The following is a 21513-nucleotide window of genomic DNA, read 5'->3' on the forward strand; positions in this document are numbered from 1 at the left end:
TACACAAGACCGTGGTTTCCACAGTCCATGCATTACCCGGAGCCCGGACCGCAAAGAAAATAGGACATGTCATTATACGGCCCGCAATTGCAGTCCGGGCTCATTGAAATTAATACCCATCTTATGTGTGCACGGTCCGTGATTGCGGGCGGCCCACGGATGACACTCCGCTGCCCATTCGTGCCGTGATCACGGACCGTGCACACAGCTACGGCCGTGTGCCGGAGGCCTAAGATTTTTTTCTGTCGGATTTCGTATTAAAAAAAACTCCGTAGGCATATGTAGGTACATTCAAGTCTATGGGTGAAGTATTATGGCTCCATACAAAGTTATACAGAACCTTAATGCGCCCGTGTTCCTGAGTCCTTAGGATGTGTCTATGTAAACAAACTACTGCCCCTGGCATTCAGGGACATAGGTTTAGCAGATTGGATATCAGTATAGCCCTATCTAGTGCTCTATTAGTTTGACCTAGTTATATATATTCCCGGAGGAACCCTTTAAATGTTAGGCTCTTATGGACGACATTGCAATCCATTGTATATATAATTGAACAGAAAGAGAAAACGTCTTATTTGATACAGTAAAATAAAAAACCCTTTCATCGTTCTTAATAGAGCATAAAATAATAGCGCATATTCTGTATCCTTTTATTAGGCAGGAGACTAGAAGATTATATAACGGCAAATAGAAGAACTGAAGACTGTGCGGCAATAAACCCTCATCTGTAGCTGTTTAGTCTGAGGTGCAGCTGGTACCTCCGGGGCAAACTGAATATGGGTTTACAGAGGTAATTAGGAAGTTATTAAATTAGATGCTTCTTCCTTCTTCCATCTGCACCCTGCAAAACTAAACAAGGAAAAAAAACATTGTCTCTGTCCACTGCCTGAGGAAAGATCAGATAGATGAGGAGACGTACAGATCGGAGTCATATAGAACATCAGCTCTGAGAACAGTTTTTTCATTACATGGTGGATTTTTTTTTTTACATGAATACAATCACCCTTTATTAGGGGGCAAACAAAAAATATTAGCCCTAAATGCATTTTTTAATGGGTGGAAACCATTTTGGCCCAAAATTAGTTGATAGGTAGGGGGAAGCAGCATTTAAATACCTTCAAGCTTAGGTTGGACTACCCATCAGGCTAGGAGGACTGCGGTGAAGTTGTCACTGTCACCTACCGTGGCCCTTACCTACATTATTTGTACTAAGTAACGGCCCATATTGCTGGGTATGAACCTTTAAAATAAGGATTTGCAGGGGTCATGTGTTTGATTCTGACCAGGGCTTTATATGCAGTGGGGGTATGGAAGGGGGTGGGTTTCATAGGTTCAAAGAAAGAAGACGTTGAGAGCTATGGATATTTATGCCAAGTCTTCTATTGTCTATACACTGTATTTTCTGTGTAGGAGCATGCTTAAAAACAAGCTACCCCTTGACGAAATCCTACATAAGGCACATCCTTGAGAAACTCCTACATAAGCCACACCCTTGAGGAATTCCTCAATAAGCCACACCCTTGAGGAAAACCTGCATAAGCCACACGCTTGAGGAATTCCTCAACAAGCCAAACCCTTGAGGAAAACCTGCATAAGCCACACCCTTGAGGAATTCCTAAACAAGCTACACCCTTGAGGAAAACCTGCATAAGCCGCACCCATGAGGAAAACCTGAATAAGCCACACCCTTGAGGAAAACCTGCATAAGCCACACCCTTGAGGAACACCTGCATAAGCCGCACCCATGAGGAAAACCTGCATAAGCCACACCCTTGAGGAAAACCTGCATAAGCTGCACCCATGAGGAAATCTCATATTGTTTGTATACATTTTCTGGAGTCTACCAGGTTCCTCTCAGAGCACATAAATATACAGTCATCTGATTTATGTCCATAGTATTATTTGGTATGGATGAATGCGTTTTCTGTAAACAATTGAAAAATATGTATATGTTTTAGAAGTGTAAGATCTCCACTAAGGCGCCACCCTATAAAAAGCTAAAGGAATCCATTTATTCCATGAAATCTTAGCACCTATAAATTAAATTTATATAAGGACGGTACAATATTACTGCATTTTATTGCCTGCCAAGACTGCATATAATTCCGTTTACTTTCTAGAGAGATGAATTACATTTAATGTTGCATCACGTACTTAAAGTTACAGCTGGAATCTCGTGTAGAATCCATGTTGTGCTGACAGACTCGCTGATAAGTAAATGAGGGGATGGCAACGTTCCAGAGAGTCTAGAACACGTGGAAAATAAGGAAACCTGGACATGTTATTAAGTGGAAGCAGACTGCGGATGGACAGATCATCACGCTGGGGGAGACATATATTTCATACACTGCCGCTTTAAGTGTGGCTCGCCAGAGAGGCGTAATCTCATTTATCGCCAGGATCTCTCAGTGAGGGGCGCAGGGCCTATGTCAGAAAGTCATTTGATGCCTCCCAGGGTGGATGAGTGTTTCTGTAATTTATAGCTCCCCCTTTGATGCCTTTATTTTGACATTTAGGTATTATATAGCATCCCTTTGCAGTAACTTTACATTTCTTATAGATTCTGCAGTATTGCGAGTAAGGCCTCACGCACATGACCGTAATTTTTAACCGCAATTACGGATCCGTAATTGCAGATAGAATTACTGATCCATTCATTTCTATGGGCCACGGACACCTTCACGTATATTTACGGTTAAGTGTTCGGGCGGTAAAAATGACCCGCAAAAAATAGGACATGTCCTATTTTTTACATTTGCGGACCGTGCGCCTATACTTTGTAATGTGAGCATGGGCTGCAAATGCGGATGACAGTCCGCGGCCGTCTGTGCGTAATCACGAGCCGTTCTGTATCTCATTTGCATGCAAGATACTACAACTCCCATCTATATCTGTATATAACATTTACAGATATGATAATACTAAAACATAGTAAAAACTTAAAAAGAGAAAAATACTACACCCCTCACATCTGTATATAATAATATTATACTATAATATTACTACATAGTAAAAATATGAAATGAAACAACCCTCTCTATATCTGTATGTAATATACAGATACTATAATACTACTACATAAAAACAAAAAAGATGCTACAAACCCTACATATGTACATAGTAATAAATATTAAGAAGAGCAAGAAAATTGGTAATATTAACCCCATCCCTGCCCTAGACCCCCAGAGATGTATATATTAACCCATTCACCATCCTAGACCACCAGTGATGGGATTATGAACCTCTTATCTGCCCTAGACCTCCAGGAATATTAACGTAAACCCCTCTACTACCCTAGACAGATATTCAACGACTCAATGCCCTAAACACCAACATCTCCATTCCTCCCTTACCTATGCTAGACAACCAGCAAAATCACAATTCGCCCCACAACTGCTCTAGACCTCCAGGGATGTTTTTCTTCATTTTTGCCGCATGTGTCTTACTACTATTGATAAATTGCCACTGCTCGACTAATGGGAATACATTACATTTGATCACCCACATGTAACATATTCTACAGCATCGAGATACACGAGGTCAGTTCATAAATCAATGTCAGTCATGACGCTGACGCGTTTTCAGGCTCTACTGACAAGGTGTCTTCTATTTCAGGAAACGATGACGTCCAGATATATTCAAGCTCAAACAGAAATAAATACACTGTAGGTCTGTAAACTGCTCCCACAATTGTAAGTGGATTATTATCTCCGGCGGTCGGATAATTACATTGCTCAGGCTTTTGTCAAGCCAAAGAGGATGAGGCAGGCCTAGAACTCCCAGCATTTCTGCAGAGGTCAGGAGCACGCGTCAGGAGCACTGATTCAGCAGTTGTCTATTATAAAGACACGGGTATTGTATGAGTAATTAGGCCTCCAGATAGGACAACATTGTCCATTCATTATTTTCTCATTCTGTCCAATATAATAGACTGCGGCTTAGGTCATCACCTGATCAGCACTTGTGTGGGATGGAAGAGACCCACGTGGATTGCAGCTACAGATAAAGCACGATAATCACATTTTATTTAAAGGGGTCTTATGTAAGTAAGTCGTAATTGTTGTATATTGGAAAGTTCTGCAATTTTGTAATATACTTTGTGTATTAATTCATGTTCAAGATCTCTGTTTGCTGTATGTGAACAGAAGCATTCTAATTGACATTGAAAAACGGTCCTCATTATATCCAACTAAAACTAAAGCATGCAGAAGCATAACTTGAAGCCTCTGGACCCCAAAGCAAAATTTGTCATTGGGCCCCCCACCTACTATGTGCCATGTATAATACTGGTGTATAACCGACGGGCCTGAGACTGTAGCGTTAGGAAGGGGTTAAAAATAGTTGAGAGAAGGGCTAGGAATTGTAGGCGTGCAACTCTGGGCACAGCCAATGGCAAAGTTGCATTGGCTGTGCTGCAATTGGTGACTTAGTGTAGGGAGGGGTGGTCTAGGTCTGTCCACACCCCTCCATGGAACAAAACCCCCCGAGCTCCCGCTCTCCGGCCTCTTTTGCGGCCTTAACTCGTCTCGAAAAAAAAGGATGTTGATATGTCATGTTGTTTACGTTTCTCTGATTGTTTGAGAATTTTGTGTTGCATTTACTGTCACAGTTGGTGTTTTCCTATAAGGTGGTCTTACCTACATGCCCACTATTTAGTTGGCTGGCATACGGGTTTTACCTAAGTTGTTATATGTTTGTGGTTATATATTTAATATTGAAATAATAAATAAAGCTGTGGCCGACCCCGAGTCAACCCACATTTAATAGTAAGCCATGTGTCCCGTGTTATGTTATTTTAATGGATATGCATTCCTAGCATAGGTTATGTTTTAGAGGGTAGTTGTTTTTATGCAGACAGTCTTCTAGTTTGGCAGAGGGGCCCCCTTGGGCACCAGGCCCCAGGTGCGAGTGCTACCAGTCTTCACCCCCTATAGCTATACCCCTGGGAGCACGGCTCCTTACAAACAGTCTCTCTTGCTGTCTCTTATTGGAAACAGTGGGGGAGATTTATTTTTACTGGTGCACAGTCCGAGTGGTCTGGTAATGAACACGTTGCAAGGGTAAAAACAATACTGCCTTGTCTATACTAATTCATTGTCACAAACCCTTATCTGCGCGAGCGGGCCTTAAAGTGTATTTAAAGAGGCTCTGTCACCAGATTTTGCAGCCCCTATCTGCTATTGCAGCAGATCGGCGCTGCAATGGAGATAAGAGTAACGTTTTTATTTTTAAAAAACGAGCATTTTTGGCCAAGTTATGACCATTTTCGTATTTATGCAAATGAGGCTTGCAAAAGTACAACTGGGCGTGTTGAAAAGTAAAAGTACAACTGGGCGTGTATTATGTGCGTACATCGGGGCGTGTTTACTACTATTACTAGCTGGGCGTTGTGTATAGAAGTGTCATCCACTTCTCTTCACAACGCCCAGCTTCTGGCAGTGCAGACACAGCCGTGTTCTCCAGAGATCACGCTGTGACGTCACTCACAGGTCCTGCATCGTGTCAGACGAGCGAGGACACATCGGCACCAGAGGCTACAGATGATTCTGCAGCAGCATCGGCGTTTGCAGGTAAGTCGATGTAGCTACTTACCTGCAAATGCTGATGCTGCTGCAGAATCAACTGAAGCCTCTGGTGCCGATGCGATGCAGGACCTGTGAGTGACGTCACAGATCTGCACTGCCAGAAGCTGGGCGTTCTGAAGAGAAGTGGATGATACTTCTCATCAGAACGCCCAGCTAGTAAAAGAAGTAAACACGCCCCGATGTACGCACATAATACACGCCCACTTGGACTTTTACTTTTCAACACGCCCAGTTGTACTTTTGCAAGCCTCATTTGCATAAATACGAAAATGGTCATAACTTGGCCAAAAATGCTCGTTTTTAAAAAATAAAAACGTTACTGTAATCTACATTGCAGCGCCTATCTGCTGCAATAGCAGATAGGGGTTGCAAAATCTGGTGACAGAGCCTCTTTAAACGTTTGGAAAACTTTTGACATGTCATAGTGACATGTCAGAAGTTTGATCGGTGGGGGTCCGAGCACTGAGACCCCCACCGATCACTAAAACAAAGCAACAGAAGCTCTCGGGTGAGCGCTGTGTCGTTTCTTTTCTGATTGGCTTTCCTCGGAGAGATGTATGGGCTCAATAGAAAGTCTATAAGTCAGTACACCGAGGAAAGCCGATCAATAACAAAGCGGCACAACCTGAGCGCTTCTGCTGCTTCGTTTTAGCGATTGTTGAGGGTCTCAGTGCTCGGACCCCCACCAATCAAAACTTCTAACATGTCACTATGTATATTACAAAGTTACAGAACTTTTCTTTATGTTCTCCCATACGTCTATTCAGTATAGTATTCACGATCGGGAGCCATCTATAGTGTTCATCCTGATCTTCCTGGTTCATAGATATGAGACCAGTACAGTGAGTGAAGAATGGCACAAATGCAAACCAGTGTATGAAATGGTTAACAATGCAGATTTATATATGTCATTCAAAGTCTATGTAATATATATCACTTTATATAATACTACAACTCCCAGTATGCCCCGACGGCCTATTTTCTAGCCTTTTTTCGATTGAACTGCCGTTTACGAATAAGTGGACAGTGTATGCTACTTCAGGAACAGCCGAGCGTTGCAGGGGCACAGATCAGGGTGTAGTGTGCCTGGTCACAGGCTGCGTCCAGGTTTAGGAACAGAGGCTCCTTTCTCTCTTGCTGAGAATTTTTTTTCCCCCAAACTTTAAACGTGAACAGTTTTGCCTGGTGTGTGTGTGTTGGACCTTGTCCCGTCCTGCCATGATTTCCTGTCTGGGTCTCGATCCCATGGCAACAGCAGGGATCTGGCAGAGGACGCTCAGTAAGAACATGACTGCCAGGGATTTTAAGATAACTGCAATGTTATGAAGAGACGTACACGCCAAGGCTCCCCGGTGTAAGGAGCGCAGCGAGAAGGTGTAATGCTGTCAATGATACAGTACACCTGTAAAATACAGGAAAATGCACAGCTGTCTTAAAGGAGCCCTCCAGGTAAAACTGATGAAGGGCCTGAGAGGGGCGGAGCATGACACAGGGGGATCATAAAACAGCAAAGAAATAATCCCCGTACCATTCACCGCCCCCAGGCCCTGCACTAGACATAACATGGGGGACTCACTTATTAAAGTTGTCAGACAGAAAAAGCGGCCGTATCGTCCATAGCAGCCAATCAGGTCACGCGAGCGAGTAGGGAGAATAAAAAGTTCATGAATGTTTATACATAAAATATTTTGATATCGTTTTAAACATCAAGCCCTCTTGACTATGATGTAGATTTGATAACACGCTGATAACGGTGGATCTTGGCGAAATGGTGCATCTGAACGCCGGAACGGCCATCTATATGTAAGTAAAGGGCCTTTTACACCGGCTCACACTCGGCCGATGCAGCTAGCGCCGATCAACGAGACATCGTTGATCGGCGCTCGTTTGCTCCTGTCACACGGAGCTACTGATGGGGACGAGCGGTCGTTACTCGCTCGTCCCCATCTATTATTATAATGTCGGCTGCGCGTCTCCCTGCCGACATTATAATAATTGACTTTTTTAAAACGATACGATCAGCAGATGATGGAGCGTTTGCTCGTTCATCTGCTGATCGCAGCCCTCTTTACACAGGGCAATTATCGGCAACGAGCATATATATATTAACGCTCGTCTTCCCGATAATCGCCCAGTGTAAAACCTCCTTAACTTTCTCTTTACATTTAAATGAGCAAAAACCTGTTATTAGCTGGAAAAACCCTTTAAAAAATAATGGGCTTGGAAGCGGATTCGCGACGTGATCATCCCGTCAATGGTGGGACTACAGAGCCCAGCTAACTTCCATTTTTAAAATACTAAACTCTGCTTTTTAGGCTTTTTCCGCATGGTGGGAGTTGGTGAAGTGATAATTGATAATCAATTATCGTTATATCTATGGGCACCTTAAAGGGAGATCCGCCCAAAATTTAAAATGTAAGCAAATACTAGTAAACCAGAAGTTAGAACGATCGCCAACGTTTGATCATTGTATTTGTTGTACTTTTGCTGGCAGCCATTTTTGCCAATGTCGGGCCAAATTGGTTTGTCAGCTTCTCAAAAAATAATGATCGATTTCATCATTTGTCAGCACGTTCATTACTTAACTAAGCGACAGATTTACCATAATTTGCTGAGGAGCAAATCCAATGCAATTTCAGCTACTAATTTAACTTAGCAGGACATCTGCAAATTTAAAGGGATCAGGTCGGTTGACATATGACATAGTCCCCTTTAAGGGGCAAATATTGGAAAATTTGTGTGATCGGCGGTAAATCTATATGTCTATGCATCAGACAGGACAGCAGCTTGTTGAAGATTTGATGATAGTTATTTAAGGTCCACAAGATCAGACCCTACACCATGAAAGTATCTTCAAGCCTTCATGGAAGGAGTCATACATGGAGAATGCTTCTATCTATAGGTCACCCACACAGTCGTTAGTTAGGAAATGCCTAATGCTTTTAAAACAAAGAATAATTAGCATAATATTATTCAATAATGTAATAATAATGTCAAAAATGGTAAATATCCCAGTTGATAAGGGGGTTCTAATAGAGGCAATTACTCTTAGTCCCTGACCAGGTCTGCATAGGTCTTGTTAAAACCCAACACAAGGGTGTAGCTCTAGGAGGTTCAGAGGAAGCAGTCCCACCCGGGCCCTGGAGCCCGAGGGGGCTCAAATGTCCTTCTGCCACATAAGAAGACCCAGTATTATAAATGTCACATGGTAGGTGGGGGTCCCTGTTTCAAAATTTCCATTGTGGTGACTCTATTATGTCTGGGACCCAATGGATGTATCCTATATAGATTTTGTCCCTTGAGTATCGCCGTGTAGAGAAAACTTTCCATATGTTAGAAGCCGTCTGACATTTCTAGAGATAGCCACGCCACGTCTGGCTGATGTCAGTAGCAGTCCTTGAAGCTTGACTTGTTTCAAGTGTCTCGATTCATCTGTCTAAACAAAACCTCTTTAATTCAGTGCAGACTAACAAGACTCTGCTAGACAAGGCCACACTTACAGTCTACAAAGGCCTCGTATCGGCCATGATACCCAGCTGTTCGGGACTGTGCATTATTTATATAAGGGGATACTACAACTCCCAGAATGCCCTAACAGACTGCAACTCCTAAAACATGCTAGGAGTTGTAGTTTTACAACAGTTTAAGAGCCACAGGTTGAAGATCATCACTATAATTCCATGTCATTGACCAACCGATGCTGCCAGCCAAGGTGAAAATAAGGCTTGGACATTGTCCAGATTGAAAAAAAAGCTAAACTGAGAGTTAGTTTATGACTTCGAAATGTTTAGTCCAACGCTCCATGGCAAATTTAGTCCCACAAGTCATAGTAAAAGGTGTGGGCTACTTGTGATGGTCGCATGAATTCCAACCATGTTCAAATTCTTGTGATTGTCGTGTAACTTTTCCCCCTGGTAATCACGGCCATTGCACATCCGAAAGTCACCATGGGGCCCTGTCTCACACTTCGGTAATGGGCACTGGGGCCCTGGGCTCGAAACCGATCACGGCCAATTTATGTATGGAGTTTGTTTGATTCTGCATTCACGTGAGTTTTGTCGTGTACTCATGTTTCCCCCTGAGTGTGTAGGGGATAAGCTGGCCATACACATAAGATAAAGGTTGGCCAAGCCCACCAGTGGGATCAGTCAAAGATCTTTTGTGTATGGGGGCCTCCCAACTCTCCCTCAACGGCAGATGTCAGGGGATTGGGTATGTTGGATTTCAACATGCCATATCCTTTGGGGTCTGGCAGCAGCTAATTCTCCTCTCCCCATTAAAATAAACAATCACGCTCGGCCAGCAGAACGTGCATGTTTATGGTGGAGTTTAGAGGAATAGCTGTCAGCCGAATAAGCGTTTGGCGGAAAGCTATCTTAAGTGTATGTCCAGCTTAAAAGAGGCTACACACATGAACTAACTGTCCAATCTTCCTTTCCCTCAGCATCTGGCGGCGTGGGAGAGTCCGGGGCCCCCATACACATTAGACAGAGTCTGTCGAAATTGGTGGGTTCGACTAAGTGTTTTCTAATGTGTATGGGCGCCCTGACTCCCACCTCTGATCTTCAGGTGTTAGCCATTTAGAAATCTGTTGCTAGCATTATGGCTGATAATATTTGTGGAAAAAATGTTGGAAAACTTAAAAACAAAATTTCGATTTGTAAATCGAATCTAATATATTACAACTGTTGCTTTGATAATGAAAAAACATTGACCATGACTGTGAACGTGGAGAAAACATAATCCATAGGAACTACAGTGGTTAACTGCAGACATCAGTTCAACCTGAATCTCCAAATTCTTGGAAATTTTTTTACACTTTGTAGACCAACATGTGATGGAGCAGCTGATCAGACCAGATGCTGTGGGGTCAGCCATGATAAGCCCACCAACATGAGCCACCTTGCTGCCAACATCAAAGTAAATGAGAGGCCGTTGACCTTTCGACTTCACTGGTCAGCAATGCCTCCTTCCTCCCCCATTTCACTAAGGTGCAAGAGACTTGGACAGTCTTTATTTAGAAACACGGCAATTGTACGCCACCACAATACATCATAGCTGTCAACCTTGCCCCGGTCTCCTTTATAGAGACTCGAAGGCCGTGTAGGAGCATGGGGAATCCAGGAGATACAATAACCAACCCACCCATTAATTTTTTTGACACAGTAATTTGGATTTTTCAAAGCAGCTTTATGTTCCAATTTATGAAGATTGTATTTAGCGGTTGAAAAGTTTGTGTGAAAATTAACAAGCCCTTAATAAACTGTTCTTTAAGGGGTTGCCCTCATCTGTTTTGTAAGAAGGGTCCCATGATGATAAGTTGATCACAGGGTGACCTGCCGCTATAACCCTCAACGATTAGCTGTAATCTGTGGGGGGACCAGCCATCAAGTGTTCCATTTTCCTGCAGCGCCACCACAGGGGAAACAAAGCATTACACAGTTCTCATTGAAATCAATTAACATGCTGGATCCTCCAGAGAATGAGATGCTCTTTATAGACGCTCTCCATTCGGCTAAGAGATAAGGGTCCTTAATAGGGTTTTTGAAAATAGGTTTTCTAAACCAGAAACCCCCTTTAATGTAATAGGGAAACCAGATTGAAGAATCCAGTGTGGCAGGTTCTGAATACATGGTTTTCATGCATTATTACTATCCTTTATTTATAAAGTTCTGACCTATTAATGACTTTGAACCAAGGCTAACCATGGCCTATGAGAGAGACAGGGACAGGCTCAAGGTCACTCTGCCCTTCTATCCTATTAGGAATGGGAAGCAGTATCAGGCCTCCCTAAACTAGGATCAAAGGTTATCATGGTGTGAACAAGCACCAAACGGAAGGGGGGGGGGAAGGTGTATTTTTTTTCCCCCTGAGACCCTTAATCCTCTATGTATGTCATGCTATGATCAAAGGAAGAAAACGTATCAAAAATATTCAATTTTAACATACAAACGCCATATTTATAGCATCTTTGCTATAAGTGATGACATTGCTCCACCCATAACCTCCACTCAAAAATGTGGGTGCCACTACCGTTGACATAAGTATATCTCTGTCTTCCATGTCGTCTCCATGGGGGGTCCCGGGAAGCTATGATATGAAGTGTTGAGCACTGGAGAGCTGCTTTAGTGCCGGAGTGTGACATGAGGAATGACTGGCAAAATAGCAGCTCTGCCTGGTCAAGCAATCATAAATAGATGATCTTTTTTTACACCTGACTTTTTGGCTTTGGGTGATGTTTTTCATTGTGCCTCTACTAGCTGGTCGAAAGGTCAGTAAACAAAACAAAGCATTTTAAATTTAGATCAAATTATTCAATGCATTGATTTCCTCATTTGCAACAAAATATGGGATTTTTTTTTAAATGACCTTTCCAGAAATCAAAACACAACAATTTACTTTTTTGATAAATCTATAAAAAAGGGAAAAAATTTGATTAATATAATTTCTGACCACACTTTGTTGCACTGTCTGCTCCTGAGAAACGTCCCTGGGACTTGCAGCCCTGACGGAGATTCCTTTGGGTTTTAATCTAAAACTGGGCATGAAGGATAATGAGGTCATCTCCGTCTGACTCAGGCCATTCTGTGGCCTCGGGCACAAACTTTGCTGGGAACCAGATGTAGAAAACCAAATCACTTACACAAAGATCCTGATGATTTAATCACTGAAAAGGGAAAGGGGAGCAGACCACAGCCAGTGCCTTGTGGCAAATTCTCATAAACATGTGGCCAAGAAAATGAAAAACATAGAGAAAGGACTAATTATATCATTCATTCATCATGGACTGAAAAGAACATTGTCACCATATCAAAAATCATTCATGGTCTCCCGGAGAATCTGGAAGGCAACATATAATTTTCTATTTATTAACTTTACAAATGAGCTCTCCTCCTGACTCCCTACACCAGCTATATCTCCGCAAGGAGAACCAGTACCTTCCAAGAGCTGCATCAAAGGCAACTCACCCAGCCAACCAGAACCCTACTCTGTACTGATGAGGAGCAAAAATGCCGAAACAGTGTTGTCTCCAAATGGGTGTCTGTGGTTTGGCTGATATCTCTAGTCATGTTTAAAGGCTCTATAAGGGGTCGGACAATGACTTACAGGGTAGCTACCTATAGCGGGGCACTAGAAATCGTTTTCTTCCTTTTGGAGGAGAGCTAATTTGCATACTTTTCCCAGGGAACATTGCCTGTAAGACTCCCTACACTAGTGAGATCTCTGCAAGGAGAACAAGTACCTTCCAAGAGATATTTATTCACTGAAATTGTCTAAAAATTATTATTTTTTTGGTCATAAAAGTGCTAAAAATTTGGAGCTATGCCATGGTTAAAGGAATCTAGAAATCCAAAATGGCACACGTTGTATGCTAATCACCCTATAAGAGTCATAGGGGCGGTGCCGCTATTCTGTAGTCACGCAATCCAGTGTCTAAACCCTCCTTCCCAGGCTTGATTGACATCCATTTCTACATCACTAACAGCCTCCTCCAACTCCCACAGATGTGCCATTGCCTTGTACTCCATGGGCATGTGCAGCGCTGCAAGGGGTACTCTGCACGGTTTCGTCGATACACTGCGCATGCCCGGGGAATACACCTTGCTGCATTGCACATGGTTGGGTCTTACAAGGCAACGGTGCATCGGTCAGAGTTGGAGTAGGCTGTTCGTGACGTGGAGAGGCTGGGGGATGTATATCAAGCCTGGAAAGTTGGGTTTAGAGACCGGACTTCGTGACTCCAGGATAGCGGCACTGCCCCCCATGAATCTTATAGGCTAATTAGCATACAGCGTGCGCCATTTTAAAACTCGATTTTATAGATATTGATGAATCGGTGATCTTTGTCAGGTCATGTATTATGGTATAGTGGCGCTTTGAGGGCCTAAAATGACCCGACAGGTTCCATTTAACTTTGTGTGAATGGGCGTAGGGGATTTTGATCTTTGAAATAGAAAAATAAAGCTCAGGCCATAACGGATGAATTATGAAACGAGTCAACACAAAATTCTTGACCTCTCTAGATAGAAAAAAAATTACAAAATGGTGCTTAAAGGGGCACAGTCTAAAACTAGAGGGGGAAAGTAACATTAGAAAGTATTTTTTTACTAAATATATAGTAGCACATGATTTTAAGCATGGGAAAGACATAAATCCATCCTATGACAAAAGTAGCTAATACACACACACACACACACACACACACACACACACACACACACACAAAATCAAAAATCTATTGAATGAAATTGAAAAAGTTTTACAAAAAATTTAACATATGAAAAAATGAAATAAAACCAAATAATAAATTATATTTGCAATAAAAAAAAAATCACAAGTACATAAAAACAATTTCTAATGCTATAAAAATGAAAATGTATTAATAAATAATAAATAAAATAAAATCCAATCACAAATGTAACTTTTTCAGCCATTTTGAAATTTTACAGCAACCAACCATAACTCAAGTCACATCTTGCATAAAGGGTCAAGAAAAAAAAGAAAAAAATCATATACTTCAGTAATAATTTCCGACAAGTTTTTTTATTGCTCTCGGTCTTCCGGATCACAATGACCAGAGTGCGGCTTTTCCATTGAGGCTCAGATGTTCGTTTGTACCCAAAAAAACGGCTAATTGCTTTCATATATTTCAAGTGGGGTTTTGGAAAATGTTCAGCCAACGCCCTGCTGGGGTTTTAAACATCTGGATTGAAGACTCAGCGTAACCAGCAGTGGAAGCAGCACGAAGCTGCCACTGTTACGATATAAACAATTAAGGAGGCTGGAGGAGACTTCAGGACTCGACACCGTGTTCAGGAGGCGATGAAACACGGGAAAATAAAAAAAAAATGCAATAAAAATGATGAACAATAACCAGGGAAAGTGTAAAATTGTGCCCAAGCTGCCACTGTGAATGTCTTCGAGGAGGACAGTAGCCTCAGTGTCTTTACAGATTGTTGTTAAACTGAGTCAATGAGAATATATTAGGAATGGCTTAAAGGGGTCGTCTGGTTCAGAAAACCCATATTCTAATACCCTATTGGGGATTCTGAATTAAAAAAGGGAGGGGGTCCACCGTTCAGGACCCTCATTTATTAGCCAGAGAAGAGGGGCTAGAAAAAGTGTCTTTCACATTGGAGGACCCGGCCTGTCTATGCTTTCAATGGGAGCGGTGTAATGCTTTATTTCCCCTGTGGTGGTGCTGCAGGGGAACTGAAAACCTGCTGCTAGATTACAGCTGATCACTGGGATTTCCAGCAGCAGATACCCTGTGATCAGTTAATCGTTAGGGGAATATTCTCACAAAAGGTGGTCATCCAAATAGGGTAAGGACTCTTTTACACAACACTATTTCCCTTCCATATCACCTGTAGATTTGGATGGCGCCAAATACGGAGCTTAGGTCAAAAGAGCTATTCACATGACATTTTACATGTATTTTTATGTGGCCCTTCTTCTTTATGCAGTTTTTAAGCCTACATGGCAACATGAAGTCATACGTGACTCACAGTAAAATTGGGGTCGCAGCACGGCTTTAACTATTTTGTAACATGACTGACGAAAGTACCAGTCCAGCAAACGCACACCCACCGCCAGACTTGGCGCTAGCTGCCCAACAAAGCAAGAGGTGGTGATCTAGCCCTACGACTCCCCTTAAAGTACTAGGTCCGCGCCTAAAGCAGCTAAACCGCCCTGATAAGAGTGAACCCACTATCAGGACCCTAGCTAGCATACCCTGAGTATCCCTGCTGGTGGTAAGGAATATGTTACTTTCACCAGGCAGCTGCTGGCAGGTGGAGCGAACAGGTAAGGGCCTGTTCACATCACCGTTCGCTTTCCGTTCCGGGGTTCCGTCGGGTGAACCCCGCAACGGAAAGTGAAAGTGAAACCACAGCTTCCGTTTCAGTCACCATTGATATCAATGGGGATGGAAACATCGCTAATGGTTTCCATTCGTCACGATTCCGGCAGATTTCCGGTTTTCCGACGGAATCAATAGCGCAGTCGACTCCGCTATTGATTCCGTTGTTAAAACGGAAACCTGCCTGAATGGTGACGAACGGAAACCATTAGCGATGTTTCCGTCACCATTGATATCAATGGTGACTGAAACGGAAGCTGTGGTTTCACTTTCACTTTCCGTTGCGGAGTTCACCTGACGGAAACCTCCGATGGAACCCCGGAACGGAAAGCGAACGGTGATGTGAACAGGCCCTAAGAATGTCAAACTAGCAAATGTCAGTAACGGAGCGGTATTGTCAGAACCGGAACGATAACCAATATCATAAACAGATTAAAGCCGCGCCAAAAAAACAAAGAGTCAAAACAGTACAAAATCAGCAGACACGAGAATAGTCAACAGTCCAAGGACATAAACAGCAGCAGTAGGGGAGAATGCAAAAAAGGTAAAGGGGAAAAAACAATGATCTTGTGCGTTTTGAAAAGATTCCGACTATGGTAGACATTTTTGGGATAGTTGCTAGGTCGCTTGCGACTTTCCCCATGAGGAAGAATTGAAGTCGCGACCACAATTTTACAGTGTGTGACTTCATGTTGCCCTGAGCCTAGAATCAGAGGCCACATTAAATATAATATGCATCATATGTTTTCTGCATCTGTATTTCATCTATATTTTATTTTGACTAATTTCTACAATATGGGAGAAGTTACAAAAGTAGGAGAAGGGAGCGGGACTGTTCTATATATGTAGGATTGTAGGGTCTGCTGAAGTATAAATCCATCAGCAGCATATAAGTCTCCAGAGTTATCAAGGAACCTTTCTAATAAGTAGGGATATGAAAACAGACAACCTTTTTAAAGCAACACTCCGAACAAAACGAATACACGGTTATGCCTATTCCAGGACATGTGTCATGCTCCGCCCCCTCAGGCCATGCAATAGGCCCTACACAGTGTGCCCGCATTTTCCAGAGTGTCCCTTTAATTAAAGTCCCATAACACATATATTTATTTGCCACCTGTGTTTACTCCCAACCTCAAGATTCAATCTATAGTACTGCACTTTGTATACCTTGTCTTTATAAAATACTACATCACAAGACGAGGTAAAGAAAGGGTTTTTTGTGTTCACGACCACTATGTGGACTGAGTTTTTATCCTACCTAATAAAAAGCAGTGACGTCACTGAGGCGAGAGGAATTTCGTGTCCAATCCCTCTGTAATGTTCCATACTGTAGGTTGGATCTTGGGAATTTGAGTTTAGGTGATACACTTTATAAATAGGCTGCAACTAAACACACACACCACAGAAGACCAAATACACTTGTAAGGTCTGTTTATACAGGTGTATGACAACCATTCACATCCAGCCGCCATGGAATCCTCATAGGGATGTCCCATAAAAGAAGGAAAATGTTGCCTTAACTTGTCTTCTCAATTGCCATTCTTTGAACACTGCATTGCCCTAAAGACTCCCTACAAGCTGGATCTCCGCAAAGAAACTCAGTATCTTCCGAGAACTCCTCAAAACTGCGACAGGTACAAATTTGGCAATGACATTATATTAGAACATTGCTATTTATGCAATTCCCTAATACATTTAAACACATAAAGTGGCACCAAAGGAGGGAGTCTCATTTTAAAGGGGTTCTCCACTTTGGACAATCTATACTTGTTGGAAGAGTCCTTTCCACAATAAGCTGATCTCAAAATGTCCCCCTGCTGGGACCTCCAACGATCAGCTGCAATCTGTGGGGAAACTAAGTGTTCAATTTCCCTGCAGTGCCCCCACAGGGGAAACTAAGCATTACACAGTGCCCATTTATACCAATGTGTTGTCTGTGTAATATAGGACAGGTCCTCTAGAGAGAGAGACGCTCTTTGTAACCGCTCTACACTCTGGCCAAGAGATGAGGATCCTGAACAGAGGACCCCCCCCCCCCCTCTATTAACTCATAATTCCCTAATAGTGTATATTAAAAATGTTGTTTTTTTTCTTTTAGATAAACTGGACAATCCCTTTAAAATATACCTGCAGCCTATACAAACTGGTCATGCTGCTTCAGCGGTCACTAGTTCCTGACCCTCACACAGTGTATACCGGCTATAAGGGCTAAGACCATATAATACCCAGGACAAGTGAAGACTCCAAAAAATAAGGCAGAAAATAAAAAACAAACTGATCAACTTGCCCTGTTCGATAGTGCCAGGGGCTCCCTTATTACAGTCTACAGTTAACATATGCAAACCTTTGGGCATACAAAGGGAAGGAGCAGAGCGGCGTTGGCAGGGTGAGAGGAGACACCGCAGTCCCCATATGTCATGCACACAATGCCCTCGCCTGCTGATTGAATGTCTCTCATGTCACCTCTGTCCCGATCGGGCCTGGTTATTTGCATATATCAATATTCAAACATATTCAATGCGTCTGGAGACGGAGATAGTAACATTTATCGGTGCACGGTGCGGGTGAGGGGGGCTATAATGAAATGCAAGGCTGATAATTAATTCCCTTCTATTATAATCCTCATTTGTGTACAGAGTAAGTGCCAGACACATAATATATTAGTTTTGATTGGCAGTCTGGAGGTGACTGTTGAAGAGTCACTTGGGAATGATAAAAAAAAAAGGCTAGAACCACACAACGACTTGTACCATGTAATGCCAATGACAAGGGGGTTGTGCCGAATAAAACTTTTGAACTTTTCCTCAAGTCGCAGACCATTAGAAGTCAAGGAAAATGTTTCAAGACGGTCTAGACCCCATTATATATACATTGATTTCTGTCGGAGAGTCACTGTTGGCCGTAGTGCACTGTTGTACCATGTAAAAGTCGTAGTCAGATCTAATCTTTGGCAGCTTTTTTATCATGGCAGCATTTGGTCACACACATTGTGGAGCTTAAATGGGTCGTACGGTTAAGAAAACCCATATTCATATACCAGGTTAATGAATTCTGAGCTAATAGAGGTTCCCTGGTTTGGAATTCCCAGAATGGAAACCAGTTCGAAAGAAAATCTGTCACCCTGAAAGACTCAGCCCATTAATTTAAAGAGGAAAAGTGTAATGCTGCCTTTCTCCTGTGGTGGCACTGCAGGGGAATTGAACACTTGCTGCCGAATTCCCCCACAGCTGATTTTTAGGGCCACAGCAGCGAAACACCCTGTGATCAGCATATCGTCATGATAAGGCAAGCGTAGATGTTAATAATAGCTTCCTCTTAGCTGAACACGGATGTTATTGTGATAGGGAGAGTGAGGTAAGTGGCTGCCAATGTATATATAGTGGCACTTATGTTGCAGAGAAACAACAGATCGGACAGAAAAGACGTTTGGGGGCAGTCGGGCTGGCCCTACGTAAATTTTAATATCAGTGGAATCGGTCCACAGACATTCAATGAAAAGTTGAAGGTCTAATGTATATAGGAGATATCTGGGAGTGGTGAAGAAAATGCATTTGCCGTATCTAACTTTTTTTTTCGGCCAATTTTATTAGTTTCACCTTGGAGAAGCATTGCCAGAGGCGTCCACTGCCATTTTCCTTTCTAAATCCATATAAAATTAACATGCACGTTCAGCCAAGCCAAATATGCTGGCTTATAGGGTGTTTGGGGCGGTCAGACAAATGACTCCTGGTGAGCAGTTATCTAATGCCTCCAACCAGCTGTGGATGAATGTCACCCCGACCAGCCAATTTGGAAGCATCCAAGGTCAAATTTATGTAATTATCTGTCAAATGAAAGATCTTTCTGTGGTCAAAAACATCTGCCCACCGTCTAGTTGGTTGGGGCACCTTTAGTGGTGGCTACAGAGTAGATTCCCATGAGCTAGAATCCTTTTTTGACGATCATTGCCCAAAGTTTTAGGATGCTGTAGCAATATCTGTGATGTTTACACCATAAAAAGTCATGTTAGGAACCCTCCGCTCAAAAATATCCACACCAAAACCTCAGACGTATGATGAGGCTAGCCCTCCGAAGTGGTGTATCCATGGAAATCCAAGTGGCACCTGAGGGCAATGTGATGTAGCAACCTTGACAACCCAAAACAACAGTCAGGTTTCTCCACCATGTGGCAGGGTCAACCGAGATCGTGTCACCTGTGTGACAAGTACCTGCTAGCTGCAATGTAATATGGGTCACAGGGCGCCCAAGTTAGACTTCAATGAGTGATGGCTTATGATCTCTAGACGTAGACTGGACCTCTAGACCATAGCCAGAAATCAATAATGTCTATACTCCCTTCTAGTAAAGTTATCCATGCATTGGTCTATCGTTGTGTGTATGCAGTCTATATTCTACATTACAAATAGTATTTTGGGAAGAAATGGAACTACTAATACAAGAACCGGCTATTCTTAGAGCATGAACTGAAGATGATACCGTGTAGAGCATGTTCTATGAGTGACATATCGAGACCCCACGATGTACATATGCCCCACAGTTATCCAAACATCTCCCACCAGCAGACACAGCTTGTAGAAGTGTCCGAGTGTAGAACACAAACTTGTAGTTGTCAATCACTGACCCGACAAATGCAAAGGTTCTCCACTCCATCCAACCACCACGGGTTATAAATAGAAAGATTTCTCCCGAGTGGCTTCCTAAGTCATTTACTTTTGAGCATGCTTGAGAAATGCAAATTTCGACCGTCTGCCCTCCCGGGGACAGGGACGAATTCTGGGGCATATGTTGGCACTATATAAATACTGGATAACGAATAGATAAGATTAAGAATGGATCTTACCATTGGCGTTCTTCCCACAGATCAAGTGCTCATAGGGCTGCAGGACTCCCCATAGCTCAGCGTCATTGTTGATTGCCATTTCCAGGGCATCAAGAGAAATCTCTGTCCCATCCGACCCTTGACACGCTAGAACGCGGTTTCTTATTTCGTCCAACAAGTTCTCCATGCAGGCGGTCAAGCAGATAGCTGCATACTCATGGATCCGCACCGATATTCTAGTGTCCACCATCCACCTGAAGAACCTGCCCACTGACCAGGTAAGTCCACAACGTGCAGATTTCCCTTGCCGCAGTCCATCACCGGCGCTCATGCTGTAAAGGGATAGAGCCCGAACCGTGGCCAGTGTGCAGCTCTGGGACAAAGCCCAGCTTAGAATGAGTTTCATGGCACTCTGGATCTCGTAACGTGTGCACTTGGCGTGAAGAACGCTCAGGCGTTGGGCTTCCCTTGATATCCTTATGAGAGGCCTCCTCAGCAAAACCGACATTCTCCTGATAGCATCCTGGGAGAATTCCCACTTAATACCACCATCTCCTTTACCCGTTCTGAGCAGCTTTCCTATATCCTCATCTGTCCACGGAAAGTCCTCCAGCTCAGGTAGCCGGTGGCACCTGGAGAACATATCCACCACATCAGGGTCCTCTGTAAGAGCAGTATTCATGGTGTCCCAGCTGCTGTTTCGGCTATTCATGGACCCCGAGTAATACCACCAATTCCCACGGTGTTGAGACGATGCCAATGGCTGGGAGTTGGATTTTGAGGATGAGAGGCTGAGAGACCTGCAGGATTCCTCTGCCCCATATCCAGAGTCCAAGGTAAGGTCCTCCAAGGTCTTTAGGGTAGAGCTATATATTCCAGCCATAGGTACGGCTGATGGGAATCCAAAATACAAAAAGCACTGGCAGCGATCCCTGAGTTTAATGAAAGCTTTCCCCACTGTGACACCTTACGTGAAGGAAATCACTCTCCTGAAGGGAGCGGTAAAGTTCTTGTGCTTTGTATCCCATATTCCCGAGAAATTTAAATATCCAAGGAAAAATATCCGACTCCTGGAAGCTGTTAGAAGCGCAGATGCAGTGCATGCGGTGTCTCCTTAAAGGAATATTAATGGTTTTGAAGAACGGATTTCTGTACGTAATAAAAAATGCAGATCATTAAGGTAAAGGGAACTAAGGAAAAATCCCAAACAGGGCAGAGCTGCTCCCTTTCTTCCAGATGGAGAA

General features: G+C 43.0%; 1 protein-coding gene across 1 annotated transcript in view; it reads right to left on the minus strand.

Moving 5' to 3' along the window:
- The window catches only part of ABTB2 (ankyrin repeat and BTB domain containing 2), an 85046-nt gene extending 63533 nt beyond the window's left edge, over nt 1-21513 (minus strand). Inside the window, exon 1 of the mRNA XM_075838002.1 lies at nt 20291-21513. Coding sequence (XP_075694117.1) covers nt 20291-21152 — 862 coding nt within the window. The 5' untranslated portion in view covers nt 21153-21513. The remainder of the gene's footprint in view (nt 1-20290) is intronic.

This window comes from Rhinoderma darwinii, chromosome 9 (assembly GCF_050947455.1).
Source record: "Rhinoderma darwinii isolate aRhiDar2 chromosome 9, aRhiDar2.hap1, whole genome shotgun sequence".
NCBI classification, from domain to species: Eukaryota; Metazoa; Chordata; class Amphibia; order Anura; family Rhinodermatidae; genus Rhinoderma; species Rhinoderma darwinii.